The following is a 23,865-nucleotide window of genomic DNA, read 5'->3' as shown; positions in this document are numbered from 1 at the left end:
TGTGTACCAGGCCCAGTGCCCCAGTGCTCTGCCCACATACAGGGCTGCCGTTTGCCATGGGGGGGGCAGAGCCATGGCTGTGCTTTGCTCTGAGCCTCTCTGGAAAAGCCACACAGGCAGAGGCACTAAATCCCTGCCTGACATCTCAGATGTTCTGGATGCCATTAGAGGCAATTTTCTGTCCAGTTGCCCATTTTAATGGGATGTACAGTTAAACAGATTCATCCTTTCAGCTTTACTCTGCAGAGCCTCCACTCTCCAGCCACTACCACTCCCATCCTGGGGAATTACAGTGCTTCCTCTCTGTTTTTTTCTCTCTTGCAAGCAGGCACATTGCTCAGAGAAATAGCTCTTGCCAAGGAAAGTATATCATCTAGAAAGCCACCTGCTCAGTTTTCATTCTTTGAACTCCCTACAATCAATTTGCCTTTCCCAGGAGAAGGTGCAACTGTTTTCAGTGCAAGGAGGAATTAGAGGATTGGTGATGTGCTATCGTGACGTCCCCTCACTGAGGGAACTGAAATCCATTATTCAGGGACAGCAAACACACCCTAGGATCCTTGATGCTGACCTTCCAAATTTCACACCACCATCTTTGTACTGGCTTCAGTCCCCTGAAGATTATCTTTGTGTTCCCATCAGGTCAGGTTGCAATGTTAGTACCAAACAAAACAAGATGCAGTGCTTTACCTTCCTGACAGGTCTTCGTTTCCTCTCCGTGGCTTTGCTCCTGCCAGAAATGCTGCTCTGCTTGCGACTGGCATGGGCTACAGGAGACTTTTTTGCCTGGTCACCCCATGGTGCTTGCCATAGTCCACTGCATACCCTGATGCCTGAAGCAGTGAGCATAAAGTCTGTGGAGCTGAAAATCATCCTTTTTCCTCATTTTTTGCAGATGTAAAGCTTCAAACCACTTAGTGTCACAAAACTGTTCTCAGCAAACAACAGCAGCAGCAGCCAATATGTCTTTACAGGATAACCTGAATCCCCACAACCCCAGCATCATCTTTCTTGGATTTTCTTGGTCAAAGAATGCAAAAACTGACCGAAGAGATATAGCACTTGTCCCTGTACAAGTGTACACCCTGTGATGAGCCATCACAGCTAGCTGTCTATGGTGCACATAGAGGCTTGGTTTCTTTCCAAAGTTTTCTACTGTAAATACTTGCACAAAACAACACAAAGCAGCACTGTTATAAGTAAATCCTAAAACAGGTGTGACAAATTGCTGCCTAAAAAATGCCTATTTCAGCATTGACAATAGATTTCAACTGCCCAGGAAAATCTGCCTTGCAGAAGATGGTTGGCAGCCGCAGAGGAGCTGCTACAGGCAGTGTCCAAGCTGTTCCCAGGAGCCCAGCCTGGCCTCCCCATCAGGCTGAGATGCTGCTAGTTGTTCAGCTTCTCCAAGTGGGAACCCCTTGGGCCTCTCATGAGGAGCTCTCAGTGGTTGGAAGGTCCTACAGAGGGACTGTCACACCAAGCCTCTCTGGGATATGGCTCAGAGCATCACCTGTGTTTCACTTGCCTTCTAGGAAAAGGCAAGTCTTACTGCATACCTGCTGCCTCAGGTACTAGGAACACATCAGCTGTTTTTTTCTTGCTGGATAGTTGGGATCCAAAGGTTTCAGCACGTAAGGCTACCCAATAAAAATTCCCCACCAGGTGTAAGGTCCTTTCCCATGCACATTGTTACTAAATTAACTATATTTAGTCAATTTTCACTTCCAATTCATGTAAATAATGTGAGGAATCAAAACTGGTGCCATTCTGTCTTCATTAATGCTGTCATCTGACTCCACACTTTCATCTGTCCTTAATTTGATGCCTGGTAGAAACATTTTTCCTGTGGACATTTGTGTTCATTCAATGTTAATTATGACCTTTAAGTATCAACAACAACAAAAAATTCCCTGGCAACAGCCTCTATACACAAAGACAGCGTGACAGACCATGGTGTCAGTTTTCCCATAACACATCTCCTCAAGACCTGGTAGAGACAATTCCATGAATCATGGCTGCAGGTTTACTGTATTCACCTTACTAGGAAATACCAAGTTACAATCAGTAACCAAAAAAAATTTAAACATCTCTTCTGTGGAACTGACACATCCTAGCATGAGCAGAAACATTGCTCTTGGTAGTACCACTCAATTGCAGCTCTTCTAACACATCCTGTGGTGGGAGAACAGCACCAAAATAAAAGTCACAATGTTTTTCAAAGCATCCAGTGGCAGGGCCAAGCAGGCCACGAGGAGACATGCAAGTATCAAATGGCAAACAATTTAGATGCAAGTCTATGTGTTGTTTTCCATATCAGCAAAGAGGTCAGCTGTGTCAACAGATTGTTCCCGGTTGGCTGACAAATAGCTCAAGGTAACACCTCTGTCACAGTGCAGATGAGACAAAAGTGCTGCTCCTGGAGGGCTCTCCCTGCCATGCTGCCCCAGGAGCTGAGCTCTGCAGATGGCCTCGGCCCAGAGAAAAGCTTTCCTTTACAAAACAACTGATATGGCACAGGACCAAAATACTGGAGAGGGCCAGAGCACAGCAACATTGGAATTTTTCACAGCTCCTGACTCACAAATAGATACACCTGGGTTTGCTGATTCCCCCAGCCTGCTGGATTGCAGGTAGTCACTCACACATATCCTGCCTTCACTTATACCCTGAATACCACAGCAGGCTTTCCAGAACACACGGGATCAGCTTCTGTTTGCTGTAAGGGACACATCCTGCAGCAAGTCCCAGCTAAACTCAAACACAATGGAGCCAATCTCAACATATCCAACACCTCAGAATAACTCTGTTTCCAAACCACGGTCTAATGCCAGTCCTGAAATGGTACTGCCATCTTCTCGCTCAGGAGTTGGGACAGCATACTGCTTGCCTTGGCAAGGCAGTGAGCACCAGAAGGATGGGATGGGCCTCAGGAGGAATCAACAGGTTGGTTTGTATGGGTGCCTGGCCACTTACAGACAAGATATAGGTGAAAAGTAGCTGTAGCATAACAGGTGAAATTACAGTTAGGCTTTGGTGGGAGCCAAGCCCACTCATGCTGCAGTTGGTCTGATATCCCCAAAACTGGCCTACACATGTGGTGTCTGGGCAAGCAGCGCCACAGCAAGCTGCCACCAGTCTAGGGCAGGCCCACATATCTCAGAGAAACCTCCCTGAGGCCCTGGGCTGGGTGCCCACTGGTCTTGCACAAAATGATTGCACAAACCACTAAAATCCTTTGGAAACCCCTTGCATGCGAAGACCGCTGCAAACCAGCCAAGCACAGCTGAGTTGGGGCCCGTGAATCCTGGTGACAAAGATAGGAAGGACGGTACACCAGTGGACTTGCCAGTGTCAATATGCTCTTTCATAATGTGTTTCTACCTCTCCAGCACATTCTGCTTCCTCATCTCTCACTCTGGGAGAGCCCAGCTACAAAGCGCAGCAGCGATGGGTACTTTAGGCTGTTTGCTTTGAGCACGAGGAAGCCACAGTGCCACTTGCCCTCTCCCCTGCACTCGGCACACTGATGCTGCAACCACCAGGCTGTGAACTCCCATTGTGCTCTGCTGACAGTACCCTTCTCCATCCATCAGCATCATAAATAATCGTAGCAGCTCCTGCTGTCTGAACCATCATTTGTATCTCATTTCTAGTTGTATTATGTGTAGCTGGTCCACCAGACCCTATCTGAGGAAGCACACAAATAATTCATCTGTGTTCCTCCATTCTCCTCATATGTCTTTCTGGAAAAGCCAGATTACTACTGGTCTTTGTCTACTTCTAATCTCATATACACCCCACATACCTAGTATCTTATTTAGCTGCATTTTCAGCTGCTATCTGAAATGAATGCTTCATCTGGCATATTCAATCTCTTCCTATATTCTTAATTCTTGATTGAATTCACTTCAGAGATCAAAGATGAACTATAGGCACTTAGTCAGTCTGACTTTGAGGACTAACACTTCTGGGTCAAAAAAGATCATCAAGTTTTGTCTTACAAAAAATAACACCTGATACCTTACTGCAAGAAGAAATAACTACAATGCTTTTGGTGGCACATTACATCAGTGAAGCACAGCAATTCTATGATTTTGCATGCCAAAGTCAAATGAGGTGGCTTAATCAGATGTCACTTAAACCTACTGACACCTGCAGCTAGACACTATGTTGAACAGCTCTCCTATCCACCAGGCCACAGTGACAAGCTGCTCATATCCAGTGACACCAGTGCTGCGGTCCCAGCCACCACAAACCTGCCCAGCTCCAGGTGGGCTCCAACGGTGTGAATTCTGGCAAGGTCCTGGGGCCATGGCCACAGACTCACTCATCCCATGAGGTTTTCTCCCACAGCCACAGCAATACACGGACCAGTCGTCACATCCAGCATGCCCACAGCCCTCACTGAGGTCTGAGCAACTGCTGGTGGAAACTAACCCCACCAGTTACCAACCTGCCCAAAGAACCCTTCACTGCCACTGCAGAGAGGGTGATGGCTCATGCTGGAGGCTCTTGGCCAGCACTCACCCACACAAATCCCTACAACCAGCATCTCCCCCTCCATACACAACATGCCAACATGCCACCTTCTCTCCATGCTCACTTACTTTTGGCCTCGAGTATCACACTTGCTTCCCAACCTTACTCTAGTCCTGCCTTAATAAATGAATGAGTCCCTCCTGTGCAGTTTAACGGGGCAAATATTTCTAGTACCACCAAAAGCTCAAACTTGCCTTTGCAATCACACTTTCCTTACAGTTTCCAGAGTACTGTGGTGTGGACTGTGTATAGCAATCAGGTGTCAAATATAACACTGACTGCCTCCTGCTCATGTGTTGTCTGAGAAGGTTTCAATTCCTGCACATTTCCTTGAAATTACCCTGTGAATATTTTCTGCAAAAGCAATTTATTCATCAACGGTTTCAAATCATCAAAAGCAGTACAAACCCCTCATTTAAACCATGGTACATTCGATCAGGGGCATGTTCAGATAGTATTCTGTTGCAGAGGAACAGCTGGTGGGACAGTGCTTGCATCGTGTTTCTGGCCTGGTTGATCACATCTCAGTTACTGAACTCACATATTCCTCAACATTAATTTTAAAAGGAAACAGTTTTTTCAGGAACCTGCTATGGAAAGCAAATGCAAGACTGCTCAGCCTGAGTCTGTGCAAAGGCAATATGAAGACACCGTGCCAGAACAGCCTCAAACAGCACTCACCCTTCAGACCTGGGAAACGCATCCCGGCACTACTTACCAGCTGCCTGGGGAAACACATTACCTTGTCCTTGCTGTGACAATTTGGAGACAATTTCACAGGTTCAATGTTATGGAAACCTTTGGATTTTCATGCTTTCTCAGGGAGGTGAGAGGGGCTGACAAGGGAAGGCGTTTGGGAGTGTGGTGTTTGCTCTGCTCCCAAATGCACTCTCACTGTGCGCAGACATTTGTGTCCTTCATGGTCACCTTTGCTCTGCTAAGCACTGCACTTTACAAGTAAATCTCAGATTTATTGAATGAATACAACATTTACCGCTGCTGCAATATGAGCCGGGGCCATCACGCTCAGTTCCACAGCAAGTGGTGGAGGCAAGAAGAGATTGTTCCTGTGACTCCCTCACCATTTTATTTTGTGAAGCTTCTGGAGTTTATTGCTGTTTATTGCTATAGCAGTAGGACAAAGGCCAAGGAGGCTACAACCTAATGTTTTAGTCTGAATAGACAGATGAAGAGATGGATTATTACACAGGAAATCTCTCTCTGTGCATGCAATTATCTGATAACCATTTCTGGGAGATGAATCTCAGAAGGTAGAATATGCAAAACTCTCACATTATTTGCACTGGGAAACTGTGTTATCCCTTTAAAAACAGGGAATAAAATTCATGGAAAATGATACAGAAAGCAGCAAAGCAACATAGTACTTTAACTTGTGCTGAGCTCAGGAGAGGGAGGGGGAAGGAGTCAGTCCTGATGGTCATGCCAACATGTGAAAATTGGTAAAGGCTATTCCTGCTGATTTAGGACTATTCAGGTCTGTGAACAGCGAGATAATTTCAGCATCTTCTGGTGCCTCACGGCTGAATTCTTTTGTGTACATAAGCAAAATCCATGTGAAAAGTCTGAGCCCACCTTTCCTTTGTGGGCCCCAGTCCCTAACACACATGTTGAGGTCACGCTGCAGCCTCTTGCCCCAGGGAAGGTGCTGCAGGGCCTCTCTGAGCCACCTACCCTGTCTTTGCTTGGAAAATCTATAGGAACTTAACACCTTTGAGGTGGCTGCCCCTCTGCCACGCTTGAGGAATGGTAGGGCTCAGACACACATGCATGTGGACAACGTACCCCTGAGCACTGGAGGAACTTGATGCCCCAGGAGATGGGAGCAGGCTGTGGGTCAGCCCTCCTCACACATGCTGGCTCACCTGTGCTCACTGGCGGTGGAAGGAGTTGGCAGACACTGGTGTTACAGGACAGCCCAAACACAGATCCTGAATGTCGTCCTGAGACCACCAGCAATGTGTAACCTAACTTGTGCCTGGGAAGGAAAACATCATGAGCCTTATCTTAAAGATGAAGGAATGACATAAGGAAAATAAATACTATAACAATGTAGGGCACAGTAGCAGAGCTGGAACCCAGGTAGATTCACTACTATACTCCCTCTGGCAGACATCTCCCTACAACAGTCCCTGACAGCTTCTCTGATTTCTAATTGCTAAAGCACACTGTAAACAACTGCAAATACCTGTAACCCTTTCCTGATATCTCTTCCCCAGAAGTGATATAGATAATATCCACCCATTCAGGTGGGACATAAGGCAAATCCTACCAGCACAAGTCCCAGAGAATGTTGTGGTGGCATTGTGGTGTGCAAGAAGTCAGCCATGTCATAAAACGCTTCCCGAAAGGCCAGGCAGTCAGTCAGTCTCCTGTGTGTTGTTGCTGCTGATGCCAGATATAATTCTTCTATGTGCTCTTCTTTCAGGTTGAGTTTTTGTTATGCTGACTGTTGTTTTATCATCCACTTGCACTCCCAGTGACTTCAAAGAGACACAGAGAAAAGTGAGATGGCTTTTGCTGTTGGCCTTCTCTTGGTACAGGAGGGAGACTGGAGCTGCTCCAGCTGCAGGGCTGTGGGTGCCAGTGCAAGGAGCAGCCACAGCTGCCTGGGGCAATCCAGCGTGTGTGAGGTTTTCTACTCCCTGTATTTTGGCATAGAAAGCCATGCAGCATGACCTTGGCAAAGAACACAACATGAATGCTAAACATGGCACAAAAGGTATGTCTGTGTATTCTACAGGATTTCCAGCCACTGCCTTCTGGCTCTGCAAATACATCTAAAGTGAGAGCTATGTGGTACCCCTTCTCATGTAAGCACAGAAAGCAAGCCTTTCTCTGTGTTGCTTTATGTTCATCAGTTTATCACATCAAAGAGGGAATAGGTGCAGGACTCTGCACTTGTCCTTGTTGAATCTCATGAGGTTCCTCTCTGCTCCTCTCAAGCCAGTCGAGATCCCGCTGAATGGCAGCACAGCCTTCTGGTAAATCGGCCAGTCCTCCCAGTTTGGTGTCATCAGCCAACTTGCTGAGGGTACACTCAGTCCCCTCATCCAGGTCATTGATGAAGATGTTGAACAAGACTGGCCCCAGCACCAATCCCTGTGGAACCCCACTGGCCACAGGCCTCCAATTCAACTGTGCTGCTGATCACCACTCTCTGAGCTCTGTCATTGAGCCAGCTCTGGGTCCAACTCACAAACTCACACCCCAGTAGAGGCTGGGGACTGATCGGCTGGAGAGCAGCTTAGCAGAGAGGGACTTGGGAGTTCTGGTGGACAGCAAACTGAACATGAGCCAGCAATGTGCCCTCATGGCCACAAAGGCCAATGGCACCCTGGGATGCATCAAGAAGAGTGTGGCCAGCAGGTCAAGGGAGGTTCTACTCCGCCTCTACTCTGCTCTGGTGAGGCCTCACCTGGAGTCCTGTGTCTAGTTTTGGGCTCCTCAGCTCAAGAGACAGGGAACTTCTGGATACAGGCCAGAGGAGGGTCACCAAGATGATGAGAGGATTACAATATCTCTTATATGAGGAAAGGCTGTGAGACCTGAAGCTGTTTAGCCTGGAGAACAGTGAGAGAGGAACTTATCAACACTTATAAATAACTCAAGGGTGGCCAGTGAGAGGAGGGGTTCAGTCTTTTTTCTGTAGTGCGCATTGACAGGACAAGGGGTAATGGGCACAAGCTGGAAAACACGAAGTACTTGAACATGGGTAAAATCTTACTGTGAGAGGGAGGGAGCCCTGGCACAGGCTGCCCAGGGAGGGTGTGGAGTCTCCTTCTCTGAAGGTTTTCAAAATGCACCTGGAGATGTTCCTGTGGAACCTAATCTAGGTGAACCTGCTTTAGCAGGGGGTTGAACTGGATGATCTCTAGAGGTCCCTTCCAAACTCTACCATTTTGTGGCTCTGTGATTCTGTGAGCTAGAAAGTATTTTGCCAGCAGTTCCTGTACAGACATTAGGATAGCCTTTTAAATTGAGAAAATCAAACTATTTCTAGGTTTAAATGAAGCACCAAGAGGCAAGCCACTTGCCCTTCCTGAAGCAACATTTCCCTTCAAAGATGGATATTTTCTGAAGGCTGACCCATCACAACTGGTGGTGCTGGGTTAACAGTTTCTTAACTGTAAATACTGAAGACTAAATGCTGCTTTTTGTGTAAACACAACCTGTGATGAAATCAGGAAGGTAACTCAGGAGGGCAAAACATGAATGCACACAAGCACCATTGATTTGGGCTTTATGCCTTGCCTGAAACAAAAAAAGACATCCCTTTCCAGACCTCAAGGAAATACACACTCATATTCTAATGGAGAGATAAACAAAAGGTTTAGGGCTGGATCTGAATAAGTATGACAAGTTCTACTGAAATGATATTTAAGACACCTTTGCAATAACACAGTTCCTGTTAGAGCAGGACCTTCTCTCAAGTACCTTACCCACCTTTAACCAAGTTTCACCAGTTGCCTCCTGTGTCAAATCACTTTAAAAACATGGGTCAAAGTTGTTTCATAGCTTTACTCTCTCAGTAATGTGCAACACAAACATAATAGTGTTATTAAGAAGTCAAAAATAACACAATAGCTATATAAGATTCTCCAAAGGTCAAACTTTCAGCAATTACTTTTTGTTATGTTCAGAAAATTAGCATATTTGTTAATCAAATTAATTTAAAAAGTAGCTTTTCAAAATAAAAGCAATGCTTTAAATAAATATAGTCTTTTTTATAACCATAAAACACTTAGTCCTGTTAAAGGTAACACAAATACTACACTCAAGCACACTACTTAAACAATTGAAATAAATTTTGTGAGCATATGTGAACTGGACAATGGGAGGGATGAGGATACATTGCTCCATGACAGTCTCTGTCTCCTTTCTACAAGCAACTCAAAGAAGCATCCAATTCTCTGCACTACCCTAAATATATGACGTGTCAGGTTATTTTTAACTGCTGCACAAGAATGCTGGTACCCTTGTTTTTTTCCCAAGCTGTTTCTCCACACTACATCTGTAGCTGTTTTGCAGCTTTGCTTCAAACTTCTAGCACAGCATGATTTTTAACCACAACAACGTTAGACCAGATCCTGCTTGCTTCACCCAACTGACTTCAGCATCTAAGCAGAAGGCAGCAAGCAAGACCTGACCTCTTGCCCCTATTGCAGTAAAGCTCACAGTTTGTGAAATTGTAAAACCTTCCTTCCAATACTAGCACCACTGGGTGTTTCAGAAAGGCCTGAAGCTCACATTCAGAGCTCATGACCATCAAAAGATTTTTACAGTTCTCCTTGTAACTACAGGGCTGACTAGCTATGTTCGTTACTACACGAGTTAATGCCTATCAGCAAAGACTGTAGCTGTCTTGCAGAGCTACAAGGTAGATTGACTGGAATGAAAGAAACCAGCTAGTTCTTAAGTTAGTATGTGCTATCTGGATGTATCCTGAAGAGCAGTTGGCTAAAATTGTGTGAAATACACAAGTCAAGTCTATTCACAATCTACTCAGCAACTCTGACCATTTTATATCTCAGTTACTTGGTTGGAATTGTTCATTACAGTCATGGCCTCACAAAAAAAAACAGCTGTTGGTGGCATCTTTTCTATTTTGTTTGTTTAAACAGCATAACAATAATGTAACCTATACGTTAAATGATAAAAGCTGGAGCACAAAACTGATACAAGTACTGTCTACTTGTTTTGGTCCTCTGAATGAACAGGCCTATTCAAAGATGACAAAGGAATAAATTAGCAAATGGCTAATGTAATGCATGAAAGGGCATCTACAAGATTTGCATGTGCACACACACGCACTTGCATACAGACAGCTTGGCTTCATTAGAAATCTCACTACCAAAGCTTAATTTAGATAAATTATCTGCATTAAAATACTGACATTGTCAGGATTTTAATACTATCAACACCCTGTAGAGGGCCTTCCTGTGTGAATTTTTAAATGCTTTAAAAAAATAGTTTAGAGTTATTGAAATCTGTGACAAATGCAACAGCTCTGTCTCCCCTCAAAGCCTCCCATTCTCATCCCCAGTATCCTTCTCCTGTATTGCTTCCAGGCACCGTTTTGACTTGGCGTCCGTGTGCCCACTTCCAGCTCTGCTTAGTCCACATGACAGGCATGCCAGCTGGATCTGCTTCATGTTCTCCAGGGCTTCATTCTTGGCATTCTTCAGGAGATCTCCTTGGCCCTGGGGACGCAGAGACAGACACACAGGAGAGAGTCAGGGATCACACATATTGCTTGGGACCGAAAGTGGCTGCTTTGTGTCTCTGTCATATTGCTTGGTGCTGTCTCAAATCCCTTCTGCCTCTGGGGAAGGGATTGAAAGCCCTTCTGCAGCCCAGCACCCAGCTCAGTGAGGAAGCATCCAGCACAGTGAGCAGGGTGAGCAAGACAGACATCAGACTCCCCCTGACTTCCAGGTCCATTACCTTGGGAGGTAATTTGCACCTGGCCTTAAGGATCTCATGAGGGAAAGCATTTCGTCTTCCACGGTCAACAGTGAGGATCTGCCAGAGACAGGGCAATGATGTGAACCCTCCAGGTTCTCCATCCTTGCACCCTGACATCAGCTTCTACATGGTAATGGCTGTGTGTCCTTTACAAGCTATGAGATCCTGGTTACTCACCCCTTCTTGCACCCGGATTTTCTACCCCACCTTGGACCCTCCTTTTCAGAGGCAAGCCAGTTTGCATGTCTGTGTGAAACACAATATCTTGTAGCACTACAGTGAATCCATCTGAACCATTTTGTTTGGGATCTTCGAGCAGCCAAATAGGAATAAGAGACTCCATAAGCAAAGGCCTGCTTCTGTATCACTCCGAGCATGTAAAGGTGAGGTGAGTAACAGGATGTCAATACAATTTGTAGCTCTCAGGAAAAATGTGTTACATGATATTTGTATCAAGAAGTTGGTGCTCAGAAATGCCAAAATGAATATTTATGCAATATTGATATCACAAGTGCTGCGAAGCGAAAAGATTCTGGTGTTAGAGGATACAAATAAATAAAAGCCAGGAGATGCATCTGGTTGTTAAAATTCAGTATCATTAAGAACTTGAGCTGCTCTTCTCTAATGTCACCCAAAGTACAGCTTAAAGTATACTACTCACTGCAGCTGGTTATACACGTATTCAGAAAGAATACCTCTGCTGACTGAAACGTCACATTCGCATCCCAGCAGCCTGACTTGACCTCCTGTGAACCACAGATGCTTTGAGGGGTCTCAGAGGAGACCACAGATATTACAGTGGGACCTGGGGGCACACTGGATGGGTGACCGATCATCAGCCCTCCTTTGGTTTTCAAAACAAACCAGACATGTTGGACGAGTTATATCACATCTTCCAGCAGCAGGAGTATCTCTCTGCTCTTTCTTTTCCCACAGCTAAGAGGAAGGATTTATCTTACACCAATGAGCACAGTTCCCTTTTTGCCAGTGCCTGGCACTAGACTTGCACTGCCTGAGCCACCATAAACAATGTTCACAAGGAAGAAACAATGGTGGCTTGCAAGTCCTACTGCACTGGTAAACACCACATGGGAGACCACATCATCCGGGGATGGCAGCCCGCGCCTGAGAACGTGATTGCCTCATCTCCTGGAGACAAGAATTTGTCCCTGTGGGACAATGCAAATCCTCACCCAGATGCTGGGAATCCAACTCAATGTGAGGATAACAAAAAGCACTGGGACTGTACAAGAGGCACTATGCTGTTTGCTATGAAGCTGTTTTGAAAAGATTTGTATCTCGGCAGCATGACAGTTATGGGAATACACTGATAAATAACTTGGGATCCAACGAGCAGGCATGGTTTGAAAAAAACAAAACAAAACAAAACAAGAATAACGTACTCAGCACATATTTCACATGGCCATGATATTGCTTTTAGGACAGAGGTCAAGCTTACGGCTAAAGGCAGTAGGCAGGGGTCCAGGAGTACCGTGGCTGCCTGGAGCAGCCAGCATGACCCAGTCTCCCTCCCTGTCTGCAAATGGCACAGGAACCATGCTGGTGCCATAGTGATAGGGACAATGCACTGCAGCATAAGCAGAGAGATCTAACAGCAGTATCATTAATCACATGCTGGTGTTATCAAAAAGGGTGGTAAGTTCTTCAATACACAAATGCAGTTTTAAATCCTTTGGGTTTAGGATGAAATAGACTTGGCTGCAATGGGGCCGCTGCTTTTTCTTATCATGCACATGGGACCAAAGACAGCAATGAGCAGACAAAATCAGTGTGACAATGCTTTGCAACCTTAAGTCAAAACCTGGAGCTGTACAGACAAGAAGAGAAAGATCCTCTTAGCACAAGAAACAGCTCAAAGTAGACATCCCTACAGTACCAAGAACAACTAAGCCCAAAATCTGAAAGTCAGTGCAACAGAGAGGTCAAATGATGATGATGAAGGCCCAGTAACTTGAAGCACCTGGTGTCCCCATGCTTGGGGTGTCTGGGGAAAGACTTCTAGAAGCCTATCATCTGCTGGTGTGGCTGGTGTCTCCCGGGGAAGTGGGAATACTCACATATACCATGCACAGAGGAGGATTTCCCATCATGCAGCAGCACAAGATAGACACAAAACAAGCTTCATCTGAGTCTATGTCACCTTATTCCTATCTTCTCTGTTCTCAAGGTGAGGGCAAAGCACAGAAATGTTTCTCAGGGAGACTCACAAACTGTGTCTTTGCCTAGAGACACTCTGAAGCACTCATTTAAGGGAAGCTACTTGGGATTTGTTACATCCTTGCTTGGAGGACAACAGCCTGAAGCCGCTCTGCCAAGACTTGTATCTGAAGTCCCCAGAAGCCAAGGGACTTCATATCCCATCTGAGGGTGCTGAGCCACCCGCTCTCCCTTATGCATATTCTGATTTCACATTTAAGTAACCAGGCAATTCAGATTACAGATTTCATCTGAGGCAATGCACAACATGTCTTTGGGTTCCAAGAAGAAAAACACTCCTTCTGAGTACACTTCCAATATTTTGAAGACATTCTTATTTTAAAGTGATCTAAAAACAGAAATGGACTTATCAAAATAGTGCAATTCCATTCATGTACAGACCAATTGATTTATGTCTTAGTCTCCTTGTAATTTTTTTATTTTTAAACAGCTGGTTCCTTTGAGCAAGCTGAAGGAGCAAAAATGATTTTGAATCATCTGTCTTAAAAAAATTTAAGACAAACCAGCCCCCTCTGACAGAGCTGTCATAATTCTAGAGACACCATAAAAAAATAATCTGTGGGTATTCTCTGTTTGAAAAGCAATCTGTTTGCTTTGAAAAACTTGCTGTGAGCATAATCCACTTAAGAAAAATGTCAGCAAAATGGTGTCAACACCTTAACAAACTAAATACTGGATAGAGGCTGGAGCAAACTTTAGAAGTATGATTGCACTGAAACAATGACTTCATAAATGTTATTGTGATCATCCTTGTGCACAGAAAAACATTCTTTGCCCTTACAAAGCATCGCTCTTCCAGATGAGAGATCGTGACAGACCACTTCAGCATCTATCCACCTGTCTCTCTTCTGCTATTGATATCATCAGCCTTCCTGAAAACAAATACTTATAAGGTTAAGCTCAGCATTTGGTAGGACACTAAATTAAGACAGAAGAGATTAATTGAATGTTCTACTCAAAAAAGTGATCACAGGGCACATTTTCATTTAGAGTTAGGGAACAATAAATGTCAGGTTTCCTGTACCTAACTATGACTAACCACAGAGAATCAGCACAAATTAACATTACAGTACAAACAATGCAGCTTGTCAAGCAACTGTAAGATTATAAGCCTTTACCTCGGCAAGTTAATACTGCTTAGAAAACAGGGATAATCTGACATGGCTTTACATACAGTTCAGTTTCAGTGACAACCCAGGAAAGGCCTTAAGAAGCATAAGTAGTTCTAGACAGACACTGGAAATGGCCACAGATGGGACAAATTTTGCATGTTGTTTTTTATTATTTAATCTTTTTGCCAAATCAAACTCCGAAGTTTTTATGAGTCAAGATAATAGCTCATTATATCCAACAACAACTCAGACTCTGAGACTGTGGAAATGAGAGGAGAAGGTGGGTTAGATAAGTGGCACTGTATTGTGTTCAGGTCCACAATATTTATTATTTCTTCTTCTTTTGCATGTGTGTTTTCACATAAATACAAGGAAACACATATGTACATTAATATTCACAATTTCTGTTCCTTTCTGGGAAACACCCTGCCACACATAGATCCTGATGTCCTGCTAGTTCTGGGCATAGTACTGGGGACTCTGGCCATCATGCAGGCAGGACATCAAAGCCAACAATTGACGTCAAGGCCACCCTCTCGCCATGCAGAAGTGCTTCTGCACTGACAGAGGCTCCATGTGAGCACCTTGTTTTACTACTGGCAAAGGGGGAAACCCCATGTTGAGAAATAGAGCCTTCCTGGCATTCAAATTCCATGTTTTCAGGGAGGCTGAAACAGTGGCTGCAAAGGCCAGTTTGTAATCTGCTGCTTTGTAAAGCAGACAGTTGCTTATCTCCTGGCGGACAGATTCTCTGACAGCACATTATGAGAGCTTTCCTCTCTGCTCTTCAAGGGATGAGTAAACAAACAGTAAATAACAGAGACCGCAACACACTCATGATATTACTGTTATTTTTAACCTTTTCTCAAAGAAACAAGTTCTTACATTATTATTTAATCACAAAGTAAAGTCTCCAGAGGCTGTCAGTGGCTACCAGCAGTCGACTGAAAAAGACACAGTCAAATAAAATAACCACAACCATTGTGTTCCTCCATATTTCAGAGGTAACACGGGTAAGGTAACAGCACCAATAGTTTGTGTCAAGGGACTCAGAAAGCAGAAATACTGGCAAGCTGCTGTGATATTGATATATTCTGTGTGGAGGTGGCATTTACCACAAGGAATGCATTTTTCAAAGTGTCATAGTGGGACTTAAATTGTGTTTGATATTAATAAGGAGGTGCATAATTAAATTACTTCATATGGATTTGAAAATGTAATCCTGAGGAGGAAATTGTTAATGCAATTATTAGACTGTTTTGTTAAACTTATTAAAAAAGTAGATATTTTTCCATGCCTCCTTCAAAGTTAAATGTGGGAACAATCGATATAAATTTGATAATTTCCACATTTGAGAACAGAGTACTCCAAAAACAGAGTATTTCTGTACCAATGCAAACTTTAAAACCCCATCCTTTTCATTATTAATGCATACAGTTTGTCAAAAGCTTTGCTTTAGTCTCTGTGATAGAGATTATAAAACACATCATCATGAAAAATGACTGTACACAAAGCATACAATCACTTCTCATACACTGAAAAAATAAAAGACTACAAAGATGAGTTACTCCACAGGAAAAGCAGGGGCCAAATGTTATTTGCCATTTCATTTTAAAGCCTTGAATAGGAGAAATTAACTTTCTGTTAGGAAAATAAAAAGGCTACAAATATAAAAGATGACACTTAAATGGCACTCCTTGTGTTACTGGTGTATCACTTAAGCTCTGGGTTTTGCAGGTAGCTTCCCAAATATCCAATTCTGAATCGAACAGAAGAGTTTCTTTCTACCTGGCTGAAACCAGCAACAGCTGAGCCACTGAGTAAACCAGGCTATCTGACTGAGTCCTCACTGGGGCCCACATTACCACCTTTCTCAATATTTGCTAGTCATTTCAGGCATCAAACTGAGCACCTCATTTTGGTATATCACCATGTTACTGATAGCCATGAACTTCACTCCCATTTCCCAAAGCTGGGTCTAGCAAAAATTTGCAAGAAGGAACCAGAGCTGAGAATCAATTATATCACATATAGAACAGATCTGAGAAGTATGAAAAAGAAAATATCCACCCATGGAAGGGTGGTCACCATTATATGAGGTGTTAAATCTCTGTAAGGAAGAGCAGAAAAGAGAAATTATTGTAGAATAGATTGTTGTATGCAGCTTTGACACAAGCTTAAATGATAAAAACAGGGTGAACACAAGTTTTTAGATGAGTATTAAAATGGAATGAGAGGTTCTGCAAAGCAACAAGGCCAGAAGCTCTAGGGCTGATCTGCTCAAAGCATCATAGCTAGCACCTGGGACACATTGGACAGCAGAAAGAGGAAGAAGACAGAAAGGAGGAAGACTGTTAACAGTAACAATCTGCTGGTATTTCTGTATCTAACTCAGATTACTCCTCATTTCATCCTTTGTTTATGACATGAGCCAGACATATGAATACCGTCTCCAGGCTCTGCTACCTGTCTTTCATTACACAGGGAGCTGAAAGCAGAAAGAAGTTCATTTTCCCAGGCAAAGCACTGGGAGCACAGAACTGGCCTTAGCTGCACTGTCTTTCTCAACTGTTTTATGCTGGGGAAAAAAAAAAAAATCCTGTTTGTACCTGAAAACTGCACAAGCCTTGGAAATGAAACCACACCTGCACTCACCAACTTGCCAAGACACATAGCCCTAGGGGTGACATGTGCCATCCAGCAGCATCCCATTAGCAACTACCTAGCTTAAGGACAACTGCTGGGTAACAAGCCAAGGGGTAATGATGTCTGCAAATACCGTTTACAAGGCACAGTCTCTTTTCCGCTGCAGCCAGCTGCAAGAGTGAGAGAACAGCCCCAGCATTATTCCAGGTGGTTGGTAAAATTTACATAGTAACACCAAAGCAACCTGCCAGGAGCTCCCGGTACCAAAACAGAAGGAGCTTTCAGCAGTTCAACGGAATACGGGCAGGGATCTGCATTACAGGCCCTCCACAGAGCCTCTTTGGCTCTGGCTTGCCGTGATACATTATCCCAGTTCTCAAAGTTACACAAATCTATCCAACCATAGCAGGTGTTCATATACCACAGCAAAAGAATGCAGAAGAGGTTAATAAAAATGAATAAATACATGACAATCAACAGAATAAAAAACAAACAAAATAAAATAGGATTCAGACTGGCCTTAACTTGTAATGCAGATCAAATCTCAACCTCACTCATGGCTCTAGTGTAATCACTTATTGTGGCCACAAGCCGGACTATTCTGTTAACACATCCAATGGTTTTGTGACTGCAGGCAGTTATGGAAGGAGCCAGGAATGGCGCCTGATGCTGAAATTGCAAATGTGGTATGTTAAGAACAGAATCTAGGTTGCCTGGAAACCAGTTCCATTCGATTTTAACTACTTATATTTACATTACCAAACTAAATCAATCTGCCAGTTGTTCATAATTGCACCCCAAAACTTTTAAACTGCTTTCACTTGCCCTTTGGGTCTCACTCCAGAGGTCTGCATGGGAGAGCATGATTAAACAGGGATCTACAGAGATGTTCTGCATTAACTTGGTTAGTTTTTCTAGGAGGCTAGTGACAGCTCATTGCACAGCCAAGCAATCAACCTCACAGCACAAGGCAGTGATGTGAGCATTGGGGATGCACTTGTGGCATTTTTCACCTCTTTTCCAGCTGCTGGAAAGGTGCAGTTAAAATCTAAATGGCTGTGCTGGATACCAAGACACTGGCCCCTCAGCACCACATCAGGTAAGGCTCCCCAGTGTATTACGAAACTGTCAGCCCACCACTTGTATATTCCCAAATTGTGTGCCACAGCCAAATGCAGACCTACAGAGCAGCCTGGGAGGTGGAAATGAACAAAACACTTCCAACATACAAGGAGAACCTCTAACCCAGTCATGCAATTAGCAAAGAAGCAAACCTGATTCTGGCTGCTGGCCTTGCCAGCAGGAGCATATCACTATCTTATGCAGCCATAGCAACTTGGGAAAGAGATTCTGTATTTGTAATTCTCTACAGGATTTGCCTAACAAAATAAAGGCAAAGGACATACACAACCAGCTTGCTCTCTGAAACACAGTCAGGTGCCCTTCCAAACCCTACTGGACCTAGACCAAAGCCAGAGAAGGAAATGATGTGAAGCATTTGCTTGAATACTGAAGTGGCAAAAGCACTCATGCTGTAGCATTCCATACTGATCTTTAAACAGAGCTCTCCACTGAAATGCATGGTCCCTTGCAGATCAATTGCACTGTATGGCTACTAATCTATTCCTTCAATCAGGCATTTTACGTATAAAAAGAGTGGTCTGGGTTTTTTTCATTTTAAAAAAATGCTTCTCTCTCATCTGGGTGTTTAAATTAAATTACCTTATATCAGGCTGTCAAAAGCAATCAATGTGAACATTGACTACCTGTAACTGTGTTGCAGCAAGAATTTGCCTTCAGAAGTAATGTCATTAATTTGATGTTAGCCATGTACTGAGCAGTTCAGCTGCTTTTGTGTTTCCCAGCCACTACATCTAGCAGACAGTTTGCAAGCACAGACACAAATATATGGCCTCTGACAACCCCTCCTCACTAGGACAATGCCTTTTTTCTGGTGATAAATTTGAAACCAAAGGGTTGGCTGGAAACCCAGGAGTACACAATCAACACTAAGAAAACTCCACATCACTGAAGAAATTGGGGCACTATTTATTTTTGGTACACAGTCATGAGAACCAAATCAAAGCTGTATGTCCAGGTATTTACTTCTTAATCTTTCTTCAGTTACAAAACCCCATTCCTCACATGTATCAGCTCGTAACTTCTATAAAGTCCAGAGTCCCAGAAAAACAAAACAAGATAAAGAAAAACGAGGCAGAAAGAGCAGAATTTCCTTGCATTTCACTTTTCTGAGTACAGGGACCAGCTGCAGGAAACAGCTGACAAAAGGTGTTTTGCAGCTAGAAACACCTGTGCAAAGCAACCCCTGCAAAATGCTTGTCTGGGAATAGTTGGCACCCCCCACCTTCCTCATGCCCTCCGTGCTGACACACAGCCACCCACTTAACATCTTGTCCTTAATTGCAAGTGTTAACAGTCAAATGTCCCCTAAGTTCCTTCAGAACCTGGAAAGGGTTTACTGACCACTTGTAACCTGGTTCTGTTTTGACTGAAGACAGCAGGCACCTTTGCTGGTTTTGACGGGTTTTTTGAGGGGGTGTTACAGGAGATGTGGCACAGACACGTGCTCTCCTTAGACTACTGCTTAAGACAACAGCTTAAAAAAACACTTGCAGTTGTGCTTAATGCTAACTGAAATAATCTAAGATGACATGAAATTACACCAGTAACTGCAGTGTTTCTGGACAGGTAACAGAGCATGCTCGTGCAGTACTTGCTTCTGTGCACAGCTCCTTACACTCTCCTTGTCTCTGAGTAACTGCCTGGCACAAACACTAATTTCTTAGCAACTATATGATTTGCAAATTGTGTGACCATAGTAACGGGATGAATGATGTGAGAACTGTATGAGAAGGGTTAAAAGTGCCAGTGCCCACTTATCTGTTGTGGGAGGTTAAAGCCTGCAAGATCAGCATGAGAAGCAGCCTAGGGGAGATTTATGAAGGCAAGACAGTTCTGTTATAGTTATAAATCATGGGATCAAGCAAGATAAACAACTTCAAAACAGTTTCAGCAAGGCCCACAGTGCCCCGAGTGAGACATTTGTCTCATTAACTGTAAAACCAATACTAAGGTTTTACCATAAGTATTTACCATAAGTATTTTTACTCATAAGTGTGGCAATGAGCTAAGAGGTACCTGCTAAACATATATGACTGTGTTCCTCAGCTCTCCACTCAAATCATGTTAAACATCACCTCATGTTGCATATGTGTTAGGGAGGCAGGTAATTCTTGGAAACAATATGAAAATTCATTTTCTTTGATGTATATTAGGATTGATCTTTTTTTCTCAGTGCGCATAATAGGTAGAGAGCCCCATGCACCCAGCGCTGCAATAAACTAATGTTGGCTTTCTAAACCATAAAAAGTGGTTTTTCAGACATATCAGCAGCAAAAGGAAGATGAGGAGGAATGTGGGCCCGCTGCTCAACACAGAGGGTGCCCTGGTGACAGAGGATGCAGAGAAGGCCGAACTACTGAATGCGTTCTTTGCTTCAGTCATTACAGCGAAGGCCGGCCCTTGGGAAGCCCAGTCCAGCAAGGATAGTAGGGTGGTCTGGACAGCAGAGGACTTCAGTGTAGCTTGGATGAGTGGATGGTGAGATGGATCAAGAACTGGCTGAATGACAGAGTCCAGAGGGTGGTGATCAATGGCACAGAATTGAGTTGGAGGCCTGTAGCCAGTGGAGTTCCACAGAGGGAACCAGTCTTGGGGCCAGTCTTGTTCAACATCTTCATCAACGACCTGGATGAAGGGACCGAGGGTACTCTCAGCAAGTTCCCTGATAACTGGGAGGACTGGCTGATTCCCCAGAAGGCTGTGCTGCCATTCAGCAGGATCTCAATTGGCTTGAGAGGAACAGGAGAGAGGAACAGGGCAGAGAGGAACCTCATGAGATTCAACAAGGACAAGTGCAGAGTCCTGCAGCTGGGAAGGAACAACCTCATGCACCAGCACAGGCTGGGGATTGACCTACTGGAGAACAGCTCTGCAGAGAGACCTGGGAGTCCCGCTGATAATAAACTGAACATGAGCCAGCAATGTGCCCTCATAGCCAAGAAAGCCAATGACATCCTGGGATGCATCAAGAAGAGTGAGGGCAGCAGGTTGAGGGAGGTTCTGCTCCCCCTCTCCTCTGCCCTGGTGAGGCCTCATCTGGAGTCCTGTGTCCAGTTCTGGGCTCCTCAGCTCAAGAGGGACAGGGAACTTCTGGAGAGAGTCCAGCGCAGGGCCACCAAGATGATCAGGGGACTGGAACATCTTCCTTATGAGGACAGGCTGTGGTAACTGGGGCTGTTTAGTCTAGAGAAGAGGAGACTGAGGGGGATCTCATTAATATTTACAAATATCTAAATGGTGGGTGTCAGGAGGTTGGGGCTTCCTTTTTTTCTATTGTATCTAGTGATAGGACAAGGGATAATGGGATGAAGCTGGAACACAAAAAATTCCATTTAAACATAAGCAAAAACTATTTCACTGTGACAGTGAGGGAGCCCTGGCACAGGTTGCCCGGTGCGGGTGTGCAGTCTCCTTCCTTGGAGGTTTCCAGAACCCACCTGGATGTGTTCCTGTGTGACTTGATCTAGGTGAATCTACTTTAGCGGGAGGTTGGACTAGATGATCTCTAAAGGTCCCTTCCAACCCCTACCCTTCTGTGTTTCTGTGATTCTATGATTCTATGAGACTGATTATTTGATAAAGATTTTTGTAACAGGGCTTACAGGATCTACCAGGATTACAGGGGAAAAATAACTGCAAAATACCTGGATTCACTGAACAGCTACAACGTCTGTTTAGCGCAGTTTGTGGCTTTCAACTAACTGTCCAAGTCCTCCCCGCAGATCTGTGTTGCCAATAGTCACATGTGTTGACACAGAAGTCTATTCCACAGTCCTCCACTGCTGGTGGTTCAAGACTACAGTAATTAACCAACACCACCATTGAGTTAAACAGTGATTTACTACTTTAACCACAGCTGCCCAGAATGTTAGTGGCATGGGTGAACATTTTCTAACTTCAGTGTCAAGAGACAATCATGGAAGCTGGATGAGCACAATGAAACAGGGAGTCACGCCAGCACACACCTCCCTGCTAGATTGTACTCACCAAGTGCAGAAGTCAAAGTTCCTGGATAGCAACTGCCTTATGCACATCCTGACACGTGGAGAGAGGATTCCTATCTATGCTTAGGAGGGAGAAGGGGAAACTTTAGCATTCATGGAGACATGCTAACCCCTACCTTCAGCAAAGCACAAGGGCCAGGTATCACTTGGTTATAAAGTACATTATAGGATTTGACTGAAGCCACAGTGCCAAGGAAAACCCAACAACCATCACAGCAACGGCAGAAAAGGAAGTTTCTATGGAGCAACAGGCTCCAAAGCTTCACTCCCAACCCATTCTACCCCCCACACCCTGGAATTAGCTTCAGTTAGACCCCCTTGCCCCCCAGGCAGAGAGCTTTTGTACATCATTCACATAATAGGAGGGACAATCAACTTCCCATCATTTATAAGGGCTGGGAAAAGGTATGTATGCGATCCCCTGACAGTAGCTGTAAAGAGCTCAAAATATACCACCAAGGTAATTTTTAGGAGATGTTAAACCTCTTGGCATACACCAAAGCTTACATTCAAATGTAATCCTTCAGGCTAGCACCAGTTTACAGCTCCCAGAGAACAGCACAATTCAGATTTAACAATAAGCAAAAGCTGGCAAAAAAACAATGTACAAAGCGTTCCTTTCTTAATGTTCTTGCCGCGTACAAATCAGTACCCTGGTGTCCCTGATACCCAACAGTCCTACACTAATTAAAAAAAAAACATACTATGATTGGAGGCTTCAGGCACCAATCCCCTCTTGCTCTGTCCTCCCATGGATCACCAAGAAACATGGCCCTTTTCTCAGACACACACTCCTTCATTCAAAATGCACACACAAGCTGCTGAAAGTAGAAGCTCCTGAGTGGCACATAGACTCATGTCTAAAGGAACAAAGGAATTTAACAGTGTAGGAACATGGCTGCTTTGGGTAAAAGTCCTCTCAGACCCTGTGTGTTACCTGACCCAGGCAGGGCACTGAGCATGAGCTCCAGGTTTGGAGAAAAACAGAGAGTTTTCTCTACTGGTACTTCATTAGGCCTGGAGCTCCACCAGGTCACAGGATGCTGATTCACAGTGGCATTAGACAGTTGAAAACAGGAGGGAGACAAAACAGCCTGGCAGATGCCATCAGTGTCATATCTATGCTGGCCATAAGTGGCAATGAGATGAGCACAGCAAAAGCAAATTTGAGGTTGTAAAGTGGCTTTGCTAAATAATGGAGATTAAAAACACAAGTGAAACGATTTTAAAATGTAATGTGTCTTTTCAATAATATATAACCATGCAACTAAATCTCTCTTCTCATATACTATTTAAGAGATATTGACATCAGGAATCCTCCAAGTTGCATAAAGACATAATTGGAGTTTTCCAAGAGATTGTCAGTCCCTGAGTCCAAGAAAAAACATCTACTTTGTGGGTCTTTGCAAATGAGAAGTACTGCGCTGTCTAACTGCCCACCCTGAAACAACATCAGCAGTGAACGTAAGGGAGCAAAGAAAAAGACCATCAAGGTCTTCTGCATTGTGAATAATCATCCAGGTGAGGCACCATGGGACACTGTCAACCTGGGAAGGAAAAGACCTCTCCAATCCCCTCACTAGTGCCAGGCATTGGGCAGGAGCACAAACTCAGTGTCACCCCAGGACTGGGAAAAGCTCCTGCTCTTCCAGCACTGTCTCTGAGGCAGGGCTGGCAGCTTGAGTTATAATGCA

At 44.3% G+C, this 23,865-nt stretch overlaps 1 protein-coding gene across 1 annotated transcript in view; it reads right to left on the bottom strand.

Moving 5' to 3' along the window:
• Positions 1-9,312: 9,312 nt before the first annotated feature.
• PLCL1 (phospholipase C like 1 (inactive)) overlaps positions 9,313-23,865 on the bottom strand; it is a 200,848-nt gene continuing 186,295 nt past the window's right edge. Inside the window, exon 6 of the mRNA XM_062002357.1 lies at positions 9,313-10,763. Within this exon, the coding sequence (XP_061858341.1) occupies positions 10,581-10,763 (183 nt within the window). The 3' untranslated portion in view covers positions 9,313-10,580. The remainder of the gene's footprint in view (positions 10,764-23,865) is intronic.

The sequence above is a fragment of the Colius striatus genome, chromosome 9, assembly GCF_028858725.1.
Source record: "Colius striatus isolate bColStr4 chromosome 9, bColStr4.1.hap1, whole genome shotgun sequence".
Taxonomy (NCBI): Eukaryota; Metazoa; Chordata; class Aves; order Coliiformes; family Coliidae; genus Colius; species Colius striatus.
This window is presented reverse-complemented; position numbering and strand designations above follow the sequence as displayed.